Source organism: Etheostoma cragini, chromosome 13 (assembly GCF_013103735.1).
Source record: "Etheostoma cragini isolate CJK2018 chromosome 13, CSU_Ecrag_1.0, whole genome shotgun sequence".
In the NCBI taxonomy this organism is placed as follows: Eukaryota; Metazoa; Chordata; class Actinopteri; order Perciformes; family Percidae; genus Etheostoma; species Etheostoma cragini.
The window spans coordinates 9,465,789-9,485,890 of NC_048419.1; the positions used below are offsets into that span (position 1 = coordinate 9,465,789).

The window sequence follows — 20,102 nt, forward strand, 5'->3', positions numbered from 1 at the left end:
CCCCCCCCCCCTTCTGTCAGCAGTGCCCTGCCTCGGCAGCATCCCTCCCTGCCCCCTCCTTTCCTCCCGCCAGTGGGCTACATCCATCGGCCTGGCTGCTCCACTCATCTGGAGGATGACCCCGCCCTCGAGGAGCCTGAGGCCCCACCGATTTGCCCGCCGCGTGCCCGCCTCCAGAGCACGCCCTCCTCCTGCTACAGCGAGTGGGACAGCTCCCTGTGGAACACCTGGAGCTCGGTCACGGACAGCAACATGGCCAGCGCGCGCTCCAGCCTCATCAGCTCGGTGGACAGCTGCTACACCAGCGACAGCGCACACTTTGCCCGCCTGCTGGCGGCGGCGGCAGTGACCGAGAGCATGAGCGGAGCCTCTCTGTCAGGTACAGTAAGCAAAGCAGGGATCACTTCCGGGTTACCAAGCCAAGCTCATTACAACCAAAAATAGTTCCTCAACGTGCTAAGTCTGGAAAGCCTGGGTAATCAAATGTGATCATTTGAACTAAAACAAAGTTAAACGGAAGGTTCATCATCTTGTCAAACATTAGATGTATCTTACACTGGTTAGAAACCATTGCTTTGATTGACTAACAGGGGTGGGAATCACCAGACGCCTCCCGATACAATATCATCGCCATACTTATGCCACGATACAATATTATTAAGATTTTAAACATATTGCAATATTCTGCCATATATTGCAATTTATAACCTTTTGTCCAACACTGAATTTTACCCAATTTCAAATGACCCAAGAGGATACTTTGTCAACATCTGTTTTATCTAAAAAGATACATTTCTCTGTTCATATCACTTTAATTGTATTGCTGCAAAATGGGATTGTCAAGCAGACAAACTGACCAACACATAGATTATAAAAGATCCATACTTGGCGCCTATGTATTGATACAGTTTTGCCACTGAAAATATTGCAATACTATGCTGTATTGATTCTTTTCCTGCCCTGTGGTGTTACTTGCCTTTTTCCACTAGATGGAGCCCTCCATCTACCAATGACCCAAACTGGTGGCTCACAGGCATACAGGAAAGCTGTCCAGCAGAACCATGAAACTCATGACACAAGTTGGTTTTGAAGTGTCATTGTGATGGTTAAGATTTAGAACCATTGTACAAAAGACAAAAGGCTTTTGGAAGTTAGTACCCACCCCCTGTAACATACGTTCCTGACAAGGTTTTCCATCACTGTACAGTACATCTGTTGCTGCAAGGACAGAGGCCCTGTTCAGACCTGGCATTAACATGCACATAGCATCAAATGTGATCAAATCACAAGTGGCCAGCTCTAGGTATGGTATTAGGGATGGCATTAAAATGCGTCCTCTCTGCCACTCTAAATGCAGATAAACACGAACATCCATTCCATTTTCTAAGACCAAACGCGTTGTGTTTAACTGGCGGGAGATGCCAGAGGGAGCAATGCCAGCAATTAAATGAGGGGGGGTATTTATCAGGATGCATAGTATACTGGATCCATGAAATAACTGGCCTTTAAAAATAAAGATGTGCCTGCTTCTATGGGAATTTAACATAGGGGGCTGTTTACTTATGCCCTCCTTATTTTAAGGAAGAACATTTATTTATTTACATTACACTATTTATTCACAAAGAAACTTGGTGTCCCTAAAAGGTTGGATTTTCCTTGAATTAGTTTTTTCTGTGTAAAAGTATGCAAGCCACTGTCATATATATCTATGGACTTTCTATGGAAGTTTTCACTCATCAGAGACAGAGCCAGCTTAAGCGATTTCAGAACGCTAGGCTTCCGCTTACACAGAGGATGTCAGTTGACCGGGTGGTCCATAATACGCCCCAGGACACATACGTGATACATATATGAAATAATGTGGTCATACCCGGCCCAGGCCACCTCGGAATAGGCTCTGAGTGAGCGGATCTCAATACCTGTCCTCAGAGCTGTCCACTTGTGATCGGATCACCCAATACGCGGGTAATGCCAGGTCTGAACAGGGCCAAAGACATTATGTCTAATATCTTATGTGGCTTCGGGCAATTACTTAGGACCTTTCAGCAAATTGAACCTCCAGATGAGTCATCCTTTTCCCCCCCAACCCCCCCCCCCCATGTCACCTCATCAGTCACTCTGCTCCACACTCCATCTGCAGGCAGCATTCAGCTTTATTCCATTTGCCAAACTCCCACTTTAGGCTCTTTTCTGCCTCGGCTATTTTTCACACATCTAGAAAATGTGTTTTCTCTGCAGTTGATAATACAGTCTCACAATAGCTGGTGTTAAACTTTAATAATATGAGTCCAAAGCCTCAGATCACATGTAACTAAACCTACCTTCTAATGGCAACTTGCAGACCAAGAGCGGTGGTCAGGTATTCATCTTTAAGCTTGGGAGACTCATGTGCTTCAAATCAAGAACCCGGTCAGGCATTTATGTGGCTTCATGTTAAGTGAGCACCTTAAGGATGTGCACCAATTACTGTTTGCTTATATTCTTATTTTTAGTTTTCTTTACTTACATTTTTGCATTTACAGACAAGGTGTTACCTTTTTTTGTAAAAAAGCCAAAAAGCTAACTTAAACAGACATAAATCAATCTCCCTTGCAATGGAGAGGCTGGTAAGTATTTGTGGGTGTACGCTTTAAGAGTGACTTATGGTTCTGTGGAGGATCCACGCAGAGCTTTCACCGTACCCGACGTGAGTGGCCTGAAGTTTGTTTATATATTTTTTTAATTTTACCTTTATTTATAAGTCGGTAAGTCGATTGAGAACAAATTCTCATTTGCAACGGCATTCACACAGTTCCACACATTCATAACTGGAAGTTGCCCAGTCCAACCACAGTCTGATCTGCTGACACTGAGCAGCTCCACTGGAGCAGCCGGGGTCTTGCTCAAGGGCACCTCAGTGGTGGTAATAAAGGAGGACAAGCGCTGCTTTTTCACTTTCCCCACCCAGATTGTATCCTGCCGGTCTGGGGATTGAACGGGCAACCACAAGCTCGCTTCTTTAACCTGTTTAAGAGAAAAGAAGGGCCGTTGTGTGTGTGCTTCTGTGCGTGCGTGTGTGTGGGAGAGCGAGTTAAAGAGTGACAGTGATTAGCTTTGGAGCAAGTAGTGACTCTAGAGTCATAGTGAGAGAAACAAACTGTCTCCCATGTGTTTTCTGACCATGGCGGGAAATTTGTAGCAGGAGAAGTTAACCCTCTCCTTGATTTCATGTTGTTTATGGAGAATGAGGAAATGAGTTGGGGGGGGAATGCAACGCTACCAAGGCTAGGATACAGGCTACGGCGTAGGGTCCACCTTAGGGTGTAGGGTCTGTGTCTCCACGTACCTAATTACGTAGCCAGTACGTAGGGGGGGACTGGAATGCCGTGACCCGGGGTTGGTGACATTATTTTTTATCATGTTATGTTATTCCTAAAGTTGGGTTGGTGTGCAACGCCATACTGAGTGAGCATAGTTGTCTGTGGTGTTGAGAGTGTACAGAGCCCCCCCCCCCTGGGGTCAGCTGAGAAAAGTCTGTGCCCTTGGTTTATTAAACATGAGCAAAGTTAGAAAGATATTGACAGATTTGAACTTCCGGAATCAATTACTCTACAGTGAAATGATAGTTTATCACAAAGGATGCATCTTTCTTAACGTAGGAAGATTACCAACGAGCTACAAATTCATTTTCATCAACACGAGCCGTCCTCCAACCTGGAGAAATAACATCGGTCTCTAGCAGCAGCTTAGGGACGTCTATGAACTACAGCACCTACCAAAGTACAACTAAGAGTTATAGTTGAGGTAAGTTTGGAGACACTACTAATGTAAATGGACTGTTTTTATATAGCACTTTTCTAGTCTCAAAGACTACTCAAAGCCCTTTTACATAGTAGAGGAACCATTCACCATTCACACACATTTATACAATGTGACCGAGTGTACAACTGAGGCTTCAGTGTCTTGCCCAAGGACACTTTACATTGGACTGCAGGGCCAGGGATTGAACCACCAACCTTCCGACGGGCAGGTGACGCCCTACCACCGAGCCACAGGCGCCCCATGCTACACATCATTTTGCTGTAGAGTAATTGTTCCCGGAGATTGGAATCTGTGACTCGCTTTCTTTTTTTCAATAATTGTTTTTTGGGTCTTTTTCCCTTTATTCGAGTTGATAGGCGTGAAAGGGGGAGACTTTGCTCACGTTTCTAAAACCAAGGTTACAGATTTGTATTCTGTGCGCACTGTTTAGTTTTTCTTGTCGGCCGACCCCAGGGAGTGCATTGGGGCCAAATGTCAGTCAGTGTCTGTGACACCCATTGAGTGCATTGTGTGTTGAGGTCTGCGTGTTCTGCTTATGGTCTTATATTGAATGAGCTGTAACCCGGGGGCTGCTGCTCATCCAAATGTCCAGAGGGGTTGCATACAATATTTATCACTAGATCTCTGTCCCATTCTGTGGTGGGGACAAAGTTGCTTTGTCAGCAGGACAACCATTTTCCATTTGCCATTTAACTATCCACACTAAGGTTAAGTGTGCTTGAAGGATAATCATATAGAAAAAAACCAGTGGAGCAGCAGGAACAGCTGGTTTCAGATGGGGACACGTTGGAAAAATGCGCTTTCACACATGGACTGGCGGCTTAAAATAAACTCTTATTATTCCTGGACGGCTCCATTTCTCGAGGACTTTGAAATGTAATAGCGCCTTGAGGATCCCCAACGTGGCTGTGGCGAAATGCCAATGTTTTTTTTGGTGCCTCAAACATATTAGAATAGTTTTATTTTCCAGTGATGGACAGCTGCTTCAAAGGAGCTCCTAAATGTCCTCAGAGAATCAGCGTGAAGGGGTTCCCCTCCGAGGTCTTGAAACGCTTACTTTTTCTGTTTCTACATAATCTTTCCACTGACTATTAAAGTTCATGTCAACATGTCGTCCTTCTCTGTGTTTTAGACTTCTCGCCGCCCGCGTCACCCTTCAGCGCCGTGTACCCGTCGTTCGGCGAGGGAGGCGACTCGCTCTGCGGGCTGGAGCCTACTCCGGCGTGGGACTGGAGCAGGGCCTGGGTGGAGGAAATGGAGGCTCAGGGCAGAGCACACTATCCCGGAAGAAACAGCAAACCCTTTGACAGTTAGGGACTCTGCCAGGAGAGTGAAAGATACAACAGAACTTCAAAGCAACGTCAGAACTGCACAGACAAGATGAAGGGACCGGCACAATGCGGCAACCCGACTTTTTAACTTAATTTTCAGTTCTCAATAATAGACACATATCTGGATTTTAAAATATAATTGGAGCCAACTCCTTGATGTTGGAGACACTTCTGCTAGATGTTGCTGTTATTTGTTTGTTACTAGTTACCCTGTATACCTCAGGGCAGTCCGGCTACTATTTAGCATCCTTAAAAATGAGTTCCGCTGAGTTTCTGAAGTTTACTTTTCCTCTCTTCATCCCTTCCACTCATTAGAGGATAGGTCTATGAGAGACTTCCCTCGGGATGTTCTCACCCGGTGTGTTTCAAAAAGGCAAGAAAGGCACAATGACAGGATGCAAGACAGCGAGAAAACTCATTAGGCAGAAGAAATACACTGGAGTTGTTTTCTTATTTCCTTGTTTGCTGCCCAAATGGGGGATTTTGTACAGACTGTTTTAATGATCAAGTGTATATATACATTCAGCATATTCAAGATACGTTATTTAAAAAAGAAATGTGAAACACATTCCAAATCTTTTTCTGTCTTACTCCAGCTGTTTTGGTGAATTTTTACATTCTGGGATTTCTTTACTATGTTGAGATGTGTTATTTCTTTTTTACTTTATGCCCTCTGTTCAATTTTTTATTATTATTGTTACACAAAGTTTGCATCAGACAAAACATTCTGTAAGAGAATAGCACAAGTAGAAAGGTATTTTGTTAACAATTAATTGAACTAACTTGAGGCTCTACTTTTAAATATCTTGATTTTTTTTAAGTGTTGTATGTGCAGATTAGTCTTACTAATGGTAGTAGGATCAAGGTTTTGCATTTGATAAGAATGTGCATTGTATTTTGTTCACATTACAGATGTGTTTTATAGTTTTGAATAAAATGGTTTAATCAATAGGACTTTACATGGGGAATGCGTCCTAGCTGAGCGGTGTAACACAAGCTCATGTTGCATTTTGTACGCAACAATATTTGACTGAAGCTTCATTTATTTTCCTTTGTGACATTAAAGTTTACATTATTGTCCCAAATTAAAAACACTAAAACATCATCCAAACTTTAAATGATTGTGGGACTACATTTTATTTTGAAATATCCATACACCATACAGGATGTATTCATAGTTTCTGAAATTGTGTTTCCGTTTGCAATGGGAGTGTCTGTGGAGGAAGTTAAGTTAAAGCTTTGATGCATAACTTTTTAATATTAATGAATGTCCGTTAAATTCAAGCCATATCCAAATGAGTTGCTATGAAGCATATTATTATATTATCATATTATCAGCTCTCTGGATTTCTCAGTATGGCTGTGTTCAGAAGATTGTGGCAGAAATTATTTCAGAAGAAATAAATGATGCATTTTACATCAGAAAGGACAAGAGCAGCTTTGGAGATGAAGAGGACATTAAAATTCCAAGATAATTACCTCTTTTGAAGAGTCCAACATGTTCTTTAAATCCTCCATGTTAGCCATTTGTGGAGGAGGGGGTGGGGTCGGGGGTGGGGGTGTGAACAGCTAGGGCTGGGTACCCAATCAACACTTTTTAGGCCTGACCAATTGCCTCTAAAGTATTGAGTATCGGAAAAAAAAGCCCCCTCATTTAAAAGCACGTTTCAAAACCTAAGGAGTAACTCTCATCAGCGTCAGCGAGCAAATCAGCATGCAGCGTGCTTCTACCAAGACCTAATAATGCCTGTGATTGGCTAATATTTCACTTCGTAGAGGCTGGCGGGAAAAACTCTCCCTTACACAGAGACGGGGATCACGTTGTAGGAGCTGAAGAATAGATCAATGTGTATTAGGGGTCCGTGATTCAGAAAATGTCACAATTCTATTCATATTGATTTGTGATTCAAAAATGATTCACAGCACGTAAATGTAGTTAATTTTCCCATGTGATAGTATACATGCCATTATAAAACTAAACACACATATGTGTAAAGATTTTGAATCTGTGGAGCTTGAATTGTGATACAAATGTGAAATGATTTTTGTTTGCACACCCCGATTGTTTATGGACCCTCATTTTTAATTCTATAATTTGTTGTAATCTAGTAGATGTAAATTAGCTGTATAGATAACTCTGGAAGAGGGCTTGAACCAGGGCTGTAGTCAAGTCCACCTTTGTCAAGTCCAAGACCAGGACTAGTCGAGTCCAAGTCAAGACCGAGTCCAAAGAGGTTCGAGTCTGAGGTAACACCGGGTCTTAAAAAGTTCCAGTCTGAGTCAAGACCGAGTCCAGGACAGCAAAAAGGTCCTATGCATGACAGTATTAAGAAAATCATTTTGGGTTTCACTTTCCCTCCAATATTATTATCAACATAATAAAGACAGCTGGACTCTGTCAAGACCAAAAGCCATATTTGGCAAGACCAGTGGCCGAGGCCAAGACAAGTCAGAGTCCATAGAAAAACGGTCTTGAGTACTCAAGTCCAAGACCAGACTTGAGTACTGCAGCCCTGGCTTGAACTGTGCATGGTCCCAGATAAATAAACTAATAAAACTAAAAACCTAAAACCTTTTGTGGTCATTCCGTCGTTTTTCCCATTGTTTTTCTGGGTATAAATCCCAAACTAAAACTATGCTTGTTTTTTCACTACACTTTTGTTAATTTCCTGACATTTTTGTCACTTTTTCCAATGTTTTTATCCATCCACGTTTTTATTGTTTTTTCCATCTTTTTTTCCACTTTTTTTTAAATTTTGTTTTCTACTTCTTTTAGCGTTCTTTTACCATTTTCCAATGGTAAAAGAATTTTATTTATTATACTTGTTGTGGTCGTATTAGGGAACCATACTTGTTATTTTATTTTATTTTTGATCATTTGGTTGGAAGAAACCCAAATTTCTGATATACAATCTTTTTGAAAATGGGCTAAATTTGACCCGAGGACAACAGGAGGGTTAAAGAATGTGAAGTTTGCCTCACACAGTGGACCGTGGGCAGGACTGGTTTCCCCAGACCAACACTCCTGCTGTCCCTGATACTGGCTGCTAATTACAAACCCGTTGGAGAGAATAATTAAACCTTAATCTATGTTTGTGTTTATGCAGAGACAGGACGTGGGATTTAGAACTGTGAGCAACTGTGTGAAAAATGTCATGTTGTTTCTGCCTGAGTTGAGTGTAAAGTAGGAAAATCTGTGAGACCCTGTAGATATTCTAATGTGTATCTAATCTAATGTGATTATATCGATGACTTTGTGTTCAGGGTGAGCTGGAAAGCACAACACGCTCTTTCCAAAGTCATCAGTGTTTTGTATCTGGGCTGCTCGGGTCAAGTGAGACGGGGAATGTGCAGAATTTATGTGCAGAGTATTAAAAAAACAAAACCAGTCCATAATTCCCAGGGTTGGCAAAAAAAAAACAACGTAAGGATTTGAGTTCCAGGGGTCATTTATTCTTTCTTATCAAAAGAAGAGCCGGCGGGCTATGATACATTTTTTTCAATTTTAGATTTTTTATTTCAACTGAAGTAGATATGCAATCACAAAAAAAGTCACAGCAGGCTAAAAACATGAATACTCAATAAACAAAGCAGGCTTTCTAGCACATGTATGTAGCTCTAAAATGTGTTAAACCTTCATGTCACATTTAAAATCTATATGCAATGCAGCAAGAACTGGATAACTTGTGTGTGTGTGTGTGTGTGTGTGTGTGTGTGTGTGTGTGTGTGTGTGTGTGTGTGTGTGTGTGTGTGTGTGTGTGTGCGCGTGTGTGTGTGTGCACATACTGGACTGGATTGCCGAAGAGATTATCCTTCATCTGTCTCCTTCACTAAAGGCCATATGTTTCTACATGAAGCCCCCCGGCTCCTCTGAGCAGTGCACACACATTCACATTGTAATGAATCAAGCACTACTGTACGTCTGCTTGTCTTATTAGATCATATAAACACACACATACACACAATCACACACACATGCACTCACACACTCCGCCCTTGGCATTTGTGCATCACAGATCTTGGTGTGTGCCAAAATACTAGCTTTATATAGCGTATTAGCATATCACCGACCCATTTTAGACATGGGCTCAAACCATCGACACACACACACACACACACACACACACACACAGGTAGATTTACTGCATGTTTTTACTGTAATCTTTTATTTTACCAAATAGATTACCGCCATTCTAAGACCAGCCATAAAACCATAGGCAGCGGTTTGTAATAATAATAAGAATGTAAACTTTATTCATCCCACAAGGGGACATTACAATTTACAATAATAATAATAATAACAATACATTTTATTTAACACCGCCTTTCTAACATTCAAGGACGCTTTACAGAAAATAAAGACAATGTTGTGGTTATAATTAGCTGAACTACTTGCTTCACTGTAAAACCTTTCTCTGTAAATGTACAGTAATTTACTGGCAGCCGCTTAGCCATTAAACTACTTTTTATTTACAGGAAGCATACTGTATTTTAAACCTACAGTATTTAACTTTAAACAGGTGTACAGTTACGAACTATTATACGTATTTACAACAGTTTACATTACACCATTGGGTAGTCATATTTCAAACCCCCAGCCGATCATTTCAATCCAATTACTTTATAGGTCACATTATTTATACCATACTGTGGAACTTTATTGATTTGTGGGGGAAATTAGGTTAGTTTTGCAGCCACAGAAGTAATAGGATTCTACAGGGAATCAAAGCAAATATAATAGAAGAACACACATAGAACATGACATAACATAACATGTGGGGCAAGTAGATAAAGACACACAGTAAGACATAATACAAGAGAGATCACAGGAACAGAATCTTCACAAACTCATCTCTACTGTCATGCAGGCAGCAGCTCAGGTGGCAGTGACATGCTGACTATTAGATTTTATTATATCACTATTGGCAGCAGTGGCTAACTGTGCTGTTGCATGCTAAAGTGCTAATCATTCACTTAACTGGGAATCAATGGCACCCATATGGGGGATCTGGTTCAATAATGCCCTGTCACACATGCACACACACACACACACAAACACGCACTCATGCACCCACACACACACGCACATGCACACACTTTCACAAACACATGCACACACACACCTGTGTCTTGCACATTAGCATATTTATTGGGAGAAGGGACTGCTAAGTGTGGAACCCAAATTTATCCACATTCACTCCTTTGGTCACAGTAGTGTTAAAACCACGTCTTTCCAAAATGTCGCCCGTGACGGTTTTACAGAACATGCCAAAAATGGGGTTTTCAACGTTTTTGTTAGTTTGTTTCCCCTTTTTTGATGTACATAGTTTTAGTTAGGGCTACTTTTCTTGTTGTGCAAAGTGGAGGCGATGGGTGATGTGGCGGTAGACAGGTTCATCTGTTGTAATGAGAGATACTGAGGTAATGATTGTATGATGAGCAAAAGTGCTAATGCTAAAAAAAAGTCTGGTAACTCCGGGTAACGCACGTGCCTCGTAGCTAGTCAACATGCTGAAGTGTTAGCATAGAGCGATGACCTGGTCTGGTCACAGCGTGCTGTCATCTGAACAATTAGACCTTTGAACAGATATGCTAATACAAAATAAAAGGGTAAAATATTGATCATTTTATAGCATCGCTTAAATGTTAAATGTCTCGTTAGCCTACAAGCTACTGAATCGTTTACCTTCAACACCATGTGACCCTGCTGCCTACATAATGGCTTCATTTGAGCGTCTCTATATATGCATCACACCAGCCAAAAAGTCACAAACATCCATCTCCTCTGTCACAGGGAAAATTAACATGGAAATTGGTGTGTTGCATTTTGAAATGAGGGAACCAGGCTTTCATATGACGCCATCCCTTCCCTTTCATCCTTCCTTTTCTGTCTCTGTCTCCTTTCTCTCCTCTCCGGCCGCCGGCCCTCTTCCTCCCGCCTGGTGGGCGTTCTGGTCCTGACACGGGCCTAATGAATGAGCGAGGTGATTTATAGCTGAGGGAGTGGGAAGAAGGGAGGGATTGGAGGGAAGTTGAGGGAGGCGTGGAAAGGGTGAGGGGTGCTGGGTCACACTGTAGAAGGTCAGTAACGTAAATCTTCCCATGGTCTTATCTCTTGTCCTTTGCTCTTGTTTATTGTTTTTTTTTAAATTCCAAGCTCGTCAAAGCTAACGACCTGCGAACAGGACGCGCATTAGAATCCCAACTTCCTCCAAGAAATTTAACGCGGGAAACCTTCGACCGACATACACAGGATAAGAATTACGGTTCAGTTTGGTGGAACACCCAATCCCTAACCCACAGTAGATGTGTTTTTTTAACATTAATTTTTGGTCTTTTCTGCCTTTATTTGATAGGACAGCTAGGTGAGAAAGGGAAGGGAAACCCATGCGGGAAATCATTACAGATCAGATGGGAACCCTGGATCTCTGCATCAAGCCACCAACCTCAATGTTGTTTTTGACCTCCATCATCCTAAATCAGTATCCTGAAAACACCACGCGCTGTTTTGGCCCTAATGTTGAATGCTGAGAGACATTTTGGAGAACTTTTGTATTTATATTTTTCCAGTGTATAGCGGTATACGTTTCTGTCCTTCCAGGTCTTCAAAAAAAGTATCACTAAGAGCATAAAGCTCTATCATGGGTGCCAAACATACAGCCGTGGGCCCACCGAGGGGTCCAGTACTAGATGTCTTTGCAAAGTGTGAAAGTAATTGAATCCAAATTGATCACTTAAATCTCACTTTAATTTCTGTAAATTTACGACTTTAATATTCTATAAATGTAATCTGAACATTACCCCTCTCTCTGGGTCCGTGACATTATGTTTTTTACTTGTTCAAGCTGACAAGAAACTCGGTGGCAGATAAAGTTTCTGGTCTGGCCCACTTGAGATCAAATTACAGGGGTGTAGCCCATGAACTACAATGAGTTTGACACCCCTGCTCTTGATGAAAGTCTGCAGGGGACCAAAACATCAGTTTTCTGTAAATAAATGGGGATGCTAAAGCAAGAGCATAGATTCTATTATTTACATACTGAATTATGAATCTGCCAGGCTGTGTATAGGTTATCATGTGCATAGGTTATGATGTGTGTAGGTTATCATGTGCATAGGTTATGATGTGTGTAGGTTATCATGTGCATAGGTTATGATGTCTGTAGGCTAACATGTGTATAGGTTATCATGTGGTTACAATATAAACAGTAGTATTAGACATTTTAAAAAAGGCACTTCAAACCCATTTTAATCCGTCCCACATATCTTTTCTGTCTCCCTCTGTGGACTGCAATAAAACCGTGCTGCAGCATCTTCTCATGCTCCTTTCAGGTGATCACAGAGCACTAACAGCAGGAGAAATAACCCCGGGGGCCATTCGTGTACTGTAGATGTGGAGCTGAGTGTATGTCGGAGTCCGGGAGTTGGTGACTTTGTGGATGCCGAGACACAGCGAGCATCTGTGGAGCACCAGAGGCCAATGCATGCCTTGTCTCAGGTGGACAGCAGGCGGGAGTGTGTGTTGCACTTTGCTACGAGAGCGCTTGGCAATTTCACGCTCCTCTGCGCGTATAGCACTCGCCGAGGTGCAATGCACTGTGAAGTTGGAGGAAGAACGGGGCATGAGGAGATTAAGAAGCAAACACAACTTCAGTAATGAGGCAGTTTTTTTATTTTATTTATTCAGGTCTGACTGCATAGTAGTCAGGGAGTTTCAACAAGTTTGGATGCTGAATGTTTGTTTGCTGGAGGAGTTTGAAGAAGTTTGCACTAACAAACAAGCGTACACAGTTGTCCTTCATCTTATGGGTTACTTCTATTACTTACTGTTTGTCAAAGAGAATCTCAGATCTGAGTCTACTGCATAGGTTTGGGCAAATACCCTAAGCATTGTGGGGCAGCTACTAGAGGACTGGAGGAGAATCAAAGGCAGTAGTGTTTTCATTGATGTACTGTATGTATGTACACTCCTCCAGAGTCAGGAAACAGGCAGGAAGCATCACTACAGAGCCATCCCACCCTGGTCAGAAATAACAAGCAGACACAAGAAGAGTTGCTTCCCTGAGGCTGAACACCGGTCCATAGTCACACGAGTAATCCCTGTACAATAACACTGTAAAGCCAAGCATCCACCCTTCAAGTAAATATACTTATACTGTTTTTCACAACAGGAACTCTAGGTGCCGGAGGTAGATGCTGTGACTGAACACGCTTTAAATTCCCACGAGTCCAAACCAACAGATATAAAGACTCCTTCGTACCCTCAGCCATCTCCCTGCTAAACTCATACAGGATAAAGTTATATCAGCTTGACCACCTAACCATGCAATAGGGCTTTTTCCTTACAGTGGCTATGTGTATCTCTCAGTTTTAGTTAGTCATAATGAATGTTTTAGTCAAAAAATACAATCAGGCCTATATAAAGAAGCCTCCTGCTACCCTTTACCTGGCTGGATACACCAACAGGCTTTTCTGGTGTCACACTGAAATCTGTGACCCGTCAGAATGTGTTACTGTAGCGCTGTCTACCTGCTGTAAATCATTTTTGGACTTTGGGGGACAAATTGGACCAGTCAGAGGCATTAATAAAAACTAAATAACACTAGTGTTCTTTCCACTGTTAGTCTTGTTTTTTGCAAGTCATTTATGATCATCACATGGAACGTTACACAGTTTCAGAAACATGTAAAATAACAAAGCTTTAATACAGACACAGGTCCATATTACACATCATACGGTCTAAAAAGGAGATTCAAACACACCTAATAATTCCATATTCACCTATAGATACACAGGCCATTGCACCAATGCAGTGCAAGTGTATCTATAACTGCTTTTCAGAGGACTGACTAGAGCTTCAATTATATTGTTCTCTGACTAAAGTTACATACACTCACTTTAAGTTTCAATTTGTTGCTATTTATTGTTGTATAATGTGTTTGTATTGATCTTGTGTAGTTGTCATTGCTCTACTTTATAGACTAGACTGTATAGACTGTACATGCACAACAGTAAAGTCCAATTTGTTCAAGTATATATACTTAAAAAAGGTGACAAAGACCAAGGACATGTGTATAGATTTTAGGCGTCACTCCAATCCTGACAACCTTACAGTTAAGTCACGATGTAGAAATCGTTGAATCGTACACATACTTGGCATGATGATTGATAAGAAGCTGAGCTTTGACTATAACACTAATGTGCTAATCCAGCAGCACCTTTTCTGTCTGAAGGAGCTGGCTAAGTTTGAAGTTAACAGATCCCTGATGACATTTTCGGTTTACCTTTTCTTTACTCTGCTGGAGCGCATCTATCAATGTAAAACACAAACATGTATCGGAAAATGTAATCAAGGTATGTAGCAGTATCACAGGTACTCAACAGAAAAGTCTGTCCGATTTGTATAAAACAACACTTAAAGCTATAGTGCATAACTGTTTTATATTAATAAACGTCGGTCACATTCAAGCCATTGTCAAAGGAGTTGCTACAAAGCTAATTAAGACTATCAGCTCCACACAACTCTCTCTGGATTTGTCAGTGTGGCTATGTTCAGGAGGAGGAAGTGGGGGTGTAGTCACGGAAGGCTTGTATCATGTGGACACGGCGTCAATGTTACTTAGAATTCCTCATGGGGGAGACGGAAACCACGCACTGTAGCTTTAAGTCTGAGTGTGTAGAATATGTATAGGTGTAGGCCAAAAAATTCAGCAGCACAGAAGTATTTCATTTAAATTGGTATTATGACAAGCATAATACATACATATGAATAAATATGATTACATTCAGCGCTTTCTGCAATTTGGAAATTTGACAAGGCCATACGGTGATTTGGATTTCATTTTGATTAATTATTAAGTACAAGTTAAGATCTCTCTTAGTCTCGCATTGCCAGACCTTCCTCCACAGCGCTGCACAGGAGCGTCCGGCTACTCCACACAGCATTCTGGGATGAAGGGAAATGTGCTCTGGTTTAGTGGCATTTCTTTAAACCAATCACAATCGTCTTGGACTAAGCTAAGCTCTGGGAAAATAGTCCCAGGAAGGAACTAGTTTTGGTGGAACATGTATACGTTCAAAGGTTGCTTCCAAGAGAAAACTCAGATGGAACCGATAGTCTGTCTGGATTTACCCTGCAGAGATCTGAAGAGCAGATAACCATAGTCCTCAGAAATCCACCGGAGGTTAGAACGCAAACACAAAGAAAGCCAAAAGCAACAGACGTCCAGCCTAAATGAGTGAAATCCGGCTGATTATCCATCGGCAATGGAGCAATCCAGGAAGTGGAACGTCAAGGATATAGATTAGGTCCTTGGATCATTCTTGACGGCTAGTATGGCCTGGAGAAAAAACTGTCGCAATGTACACATGGGCATGAGAGTGTTGTTTCAGAATTTAACAAATGTAAACTTGTTTGGATGTGTTACGCCTAATGTGTTTGCATCCATTCCTCTCCGGCTGATTCAGCATGCATCTGTGTAGGTGTAGTAAGAGAAGCCGAGGGAGGAAATGTATTCCAGTAGGAAAGGCCAGACCACTCATCGTGTGGTCCTTGATGTGACGGTGTAGTGGCACCACGCCAGATAATGGAAAGCAACAAGTCACGGAAACAACAGACATGACTCATGAAACACTAGAGTTATCTATAAGAAAACGCACAGCTCGGAGACCTTGTCTTTTAACATGTGAGGCCCTGCATTGACTCACACCACCTTATTTATCTGAGCTTATGACACCATATGCGCTCTTTCCACTCCCGTGATGCTCTAGCCCGCAAAATATTTATTCAGAGTAGGGACCGAACAATGTTGTTTTTTCAAGGCCGATACCGATTATTAGTAGTTAATGAAATTCCTAATTAATATTTTGGAAAGTTACAAATTCCAACACAAAACTTAGTTCAAATGCTTTTAACAATATTTTAATAAATGAGAAACTTTCAACATGACACCCAGTAACAGATAGTCAGATAGTGTTGTGGGCGGGACATTAAGTCAGATTCAGTGGTGAGACAAAAAGAGGGACAGGAGAGCCGAGCCAATGCAGAACACTCATTAACGTTATCGGTTATCGGGCAAATTAAACAGACACAGTTTATCTTGCAAGCTGCCAAAATAACAGGCAGATAATCAAGTAAAGTTGCTCCAAAAAAATGAGTGCAGGCTTGCATCAGCGAATGTATTTTATTGTACATTTACAAAACAACAAGAGTACAAAAAAGTCAGTCCACAGACATTTTTTTCATTTGTTTTGGAAGGAGTATATGCAAATGTTGATCTCACAGCTGCAGCAAACAGTCCCTCGGACGGCTACCGGGGGGGGGGGGGGGGGGGGGGGGGGGGGGGGGGATTACAATCAAAGTTTTATAAAGCCTGTCTGTCTGCTGGCACACTGGGACGTTTTGCTGTAGAGAAACCAAAGGGAACATAAAAAAGTGGGACATTCGTAGCGGACTAGACGGGGCTAGCGGTCCCGGTGGGAAGGCGTTCCTCCGGGAGCGAGAACCCGCTCGTTTTGGCTTTTCCACCGGCCCTCTCAACCAGCAAACACACTTTGTGCTTCATATTTTCTGTTGTTTTGCCATCACAACAAGAGAGTGCAACAGTAGTTTATGCTTTTCCAAAAAAAAGTATACATTTTGAAAAAAAAAAATTGGCACATTCAAGAAGACATGAGCTTTTTTTTATAATAAGAGACTTTTTTTTGTTCTTTTCTTTTTCTTACATTGTTTTCGTTTTTATCCTCATAAATACAATATACATCTCTTTCCCTGTATCCAGAGCCCACAAAAGAACAGCACAGACACAGGTATTTACAAATCATGGGAGAGGCATGAACTCTGTTTCTCATAAATAATTGTTACTCTAATACCCTCAAAAAAAAAAAAAGAAAAAAAAAGAATAAAAAAAAAAAACATGATGTAAAGTTCGTTGTAGCTTTCTTTCACAGCAACTGACAGAGTCTGGTATCCTGGAACACAAAAAGTGTCCTCTTGTCCAGCTTTTTGTGTCCACGGGGGAAAGATGGTGGATGACGGAGGCGGCGCGTCACTGGTGTCCTTATCTCATTTCCTGGGAACACACAAATGTTTAACACAGTTAAAATGACATAGGGCATGGCTTTAAGGTATCTACATAAGAGGGACATGAAACTGTCATGACACATGAACCCTAACCACAACTTGTCATGACAAAACCGAATGGCACTTACTAAAAGAAGCGTTATGTCAGAAACCTTTATGACTTGTTCATGTTTATGAAACGTTCATGACGGTCTCATCTCACGCTTCTGCAGATACCTTCAAATAAAGGTTTACCGATTTTGATAAATCAAGGCCAATGTCGCCTCATGTCCTCATAATAAAGTTGTTTACAGAATATTAAGTAACAAGCTGAGAGCATACTGCAATGAGTAAAGCTTGCTCTGTATTCAGGGGCAAGGACTTCGGGGCCCTAGTTCCCAATAATGATTAATTTTTTTCCTTTTCATGGGCTTCTCGAAGCAACCTTTACAGGGTTTCTGCATGTTTCACCATGTCATATTTAAGACTATTGAAGACCTTTTCAAGACCATTATGAATGCAGTTTAAACAAACACAATCCGTTTCTGTGGTACGATCCGGAAAAGAAACCAGTACCGCAAAAGCTGAATGGCTGCAAAATAAGTTGCATGTTGGACTCATTTGTAATACAGCGACTTATATTTGGACTAGAAAGAACTACAAGGCCATGGAATACATATATATAAATAAAAAAACATTCTAAAGCGCTGCAAGAGCATTTCAATGAGCATTAGCGGTAGCGGTGCATGGACGTACGGAAATTAAGACCCGTTTAAACATATTTAAGACTTAGAACACAATACTTCAGCAGATTCAAGCCTTTTTAAAGGAACACACCACTGTTAAAATAGGGCGTTTCACAGTTTGCCCTAGCTGTAGATGGGGGGGGGGGGCAATGCATTTTTTGTCTCAGTGTATGCATTGTTTTAGTGGGGTTTAACAATGGCAGTGCCGCCGCTAGTTAGCTTAGCATAGTGAATGGAATCCTATGTTGCCGGTTAGCATTTTGCGAGTAACAACCCAATTACTTCTTGTGGCCAATTACTTCTTACATTCACGAGTAAAAATAATTATGCAGATTAAGACTAGAAGATTTCCTTGGCAGATATTATATTATATTACACTATTTTTCCTACAGTAGACAGTAAATGGCGATGAATATGTCGGATTTTGTAAGAGACGTAGAGGATGACTTCTCAGACAGTCTACAAACCAGAGTTTTAAGAAGAGGAGCTGCGTGCTTTGGAAATAGAACAAGAGGAGGAGGAGGTTGCTATCACTCAACAGCCCGAGGACGTGAGGCATCCTGCAGTCCTCGAACTTCTTTTTCACTGTGATAAAGTCCACTTGGAAAAACGCCAAATGGACCCAATAAACAGCTGTCCAAAGAGTAGGTTTTTACTGTTAACATGACGCATGGTTATTTTAAGGGATAGATCGACCCATAATAGACCTGTACTCACTCACTTTGAAATGTTAGACTTTGTTTTAGACTTTTTAAGATCCCATATTGCTTCTAAGCATGGCTTTCCATGGGGTTCCTGGGGATGAACACTTCAGTCATGTGTTGTTTTTCCATAAGCCATGCTATACATCAAATATACACAAATCACCAACTGTGACTGTTGTAAACCACAAAAAGAAAATGAAGTTGTGCAGTTAACGGTCCACAGCTTCAGCTCTCTGCCTTTCATGATTCATTTGTTTGAGTGAAAGTCAGAAGGAAAGTGCTGCTACACAGTCTTTGCTACAGCGTGATATTCAGGAATATGCTTTCTGTCTTTCCTTTATAGTCCTAATGCACACACATGTCAAACAGCATGATGTTAATAAAAAGCTATGAGAAGAAACAGAGAAATATATTCTGCGAGAAGAGGAGAGGAGGAGGATGACGACAGAAAATGGCAGATCTGCGCAAATCAAATGCTCAATCATTTGTTTGTCATTTCTTTATTACAACATCATCACTCACTTCACACGCAGCGTCACTTAACAAAGGATCACTGAGGATCCTGTTAAAGAAAAGACTTGAAGGTGAAGAAACATAACTTCAGAAATCTAAAATAAAGCAGGTTCTGGTTTAGTGAAATTGTGCTCTAACTAGAATCTAACTAGCTGTCGAGTGAGTCTCATCCATGCCTATCCAACGTCAGTGGTTCTGCACACAGAGCTGATGGAACAGACCCGAGGACAGGGACAAGCGCCCGGCTGTCCTCCCGGGTCAAAGGGCACGGATAGCAGTCAGCGGCACCACAGGACGAGGGGGTAACCTAACCCAGGCTTCCTGTACAGACACCCCAAACTTCACAGGGAAGCTTTCATGTCCCCGACAAGGCGTGAAAAGGCCAGAAAGGGTCAGCTAGGGGCAGTTAGGGGGGGTGGGGGGGGGACGTGAGGTGTTCCTTACTGCTCCACAGGGGGGTGACCTGAGAGGCACCAGATACAAGAGAGCTCTGTGTGGGGTGTTGAGAGTAAAAGTAAAAAGGCAATTGTGTGTGTCTGTGTGTGAGAGCGTGTGAGTGTGTGTTAGATCATGTGTATGTGTGTTTGTGAAATCGTGTGTGTGCGTGTTTGTGAGAGTAAAAGTAAAAGGGCAATTGTGTGTGTGTAAGAGCATGTGTGTGTGTGTGTGTGTGTGTGTGTGTGTGTGTGTGTTTGTGAGATCATGTGTGTGTGTGTGTGTGTGTGTCTGTCATGTTTACAAGTTACCTTGCTACATTCCCATGTCAGCTGTGTGTTGAGGTCAGCGTAGGCTGACCCGTGACAGGGCCATCCTTTTCCCAGGATGCTTTATGGTGACGCCTCAGGTTTCAGCATTAAACTTAACAACTACAGCACTAAAAGAACGCATCAAAGCTGCTGCACTGTCTCATGTCTCCTAAAACATGTGACTGCATACTTACAAGAAC

At 41.8% G+C, this 20,102-nt stretch overlaps 2 protein-coding genes and 1 long non-coding RNA gene across 8 annotated transcripts in view; 1 reads left to right on the plus strand and 2 right to left on the minus strand.

Annotated features, from left to right (window-relative positions):
- The window catches only part of robo4 (roundabout, axon guidance receptor, homolog 4 (Drosophila)), a 41,727-nt gene extending 35,565 nt beyond the window's left edge, over positions 1-6,162 (plus strand). For 2 of the 3 annotated variants that reach the window (XM_034889354.1, XM_034889356.1), the window contains exons 18-19: positions 21-379; positions 4,934-6,162. In XM_034889354.1, coding sequence (XP_034745245.1) covers positions 21-379; positions 4,934-5,115 — 541 coding nt within the window. In that variant the 3' untranslated portion in view covers positions 5,116-6,162. The remainder of the gene's footprint in view (positions 1-20; positions 380-4,933) is intronic. The other variant, XM_034889355.1, reaches the window with a different exon arrangement.
- LOC117955141 overlaps positions 1-6,959 on the minus strand; it is an 11,244-nt gene extending 4,285 nt beyond the window's left edge. The window contains exons 1-2 of the long non-coding RNA XR_004658970.1: positions 6,819-6,959; positions 3,134-3,136 (exon numbers count right to left, since the gene is read on the minus strand). This is a non-coding gene — a long non-coding RNA (uncharacterized LOC117955141). The remainder of the gene's footprint in view (positions 1-3,133; positions 3,137-6,818) is intronic.
- A 9,743-nt stretch (positions 6,960-16,702) lies between these two features.
- robo3 (roundabout, axon guidance receptor, homolog 3 (Drosophila)) overlaps positions 16,703-20,102 on the minus strand; it is a 105,356-nt gene continuing 101,956 nt past the window's right edge. For 3 of the 4 annotated variants that reach the window (XM_034889351.1, XM_034889353.1, XM_034889352.1), the window contains one exon: positions 16,940-17,203. In XM_034889351.1, coding sequence (XP_034745242.1) covers positions 17,192-17,203 — 12 coding nt within the window. In that variant the 3' untranslated portion in view covers positions 16,940-17,191. Of the gene's footprint in view, positions 17,204-20,102 lie in introns of all 4 variants that reach the window. The other variant, XM_034889350.1, reaches the window with a different exon arrangement.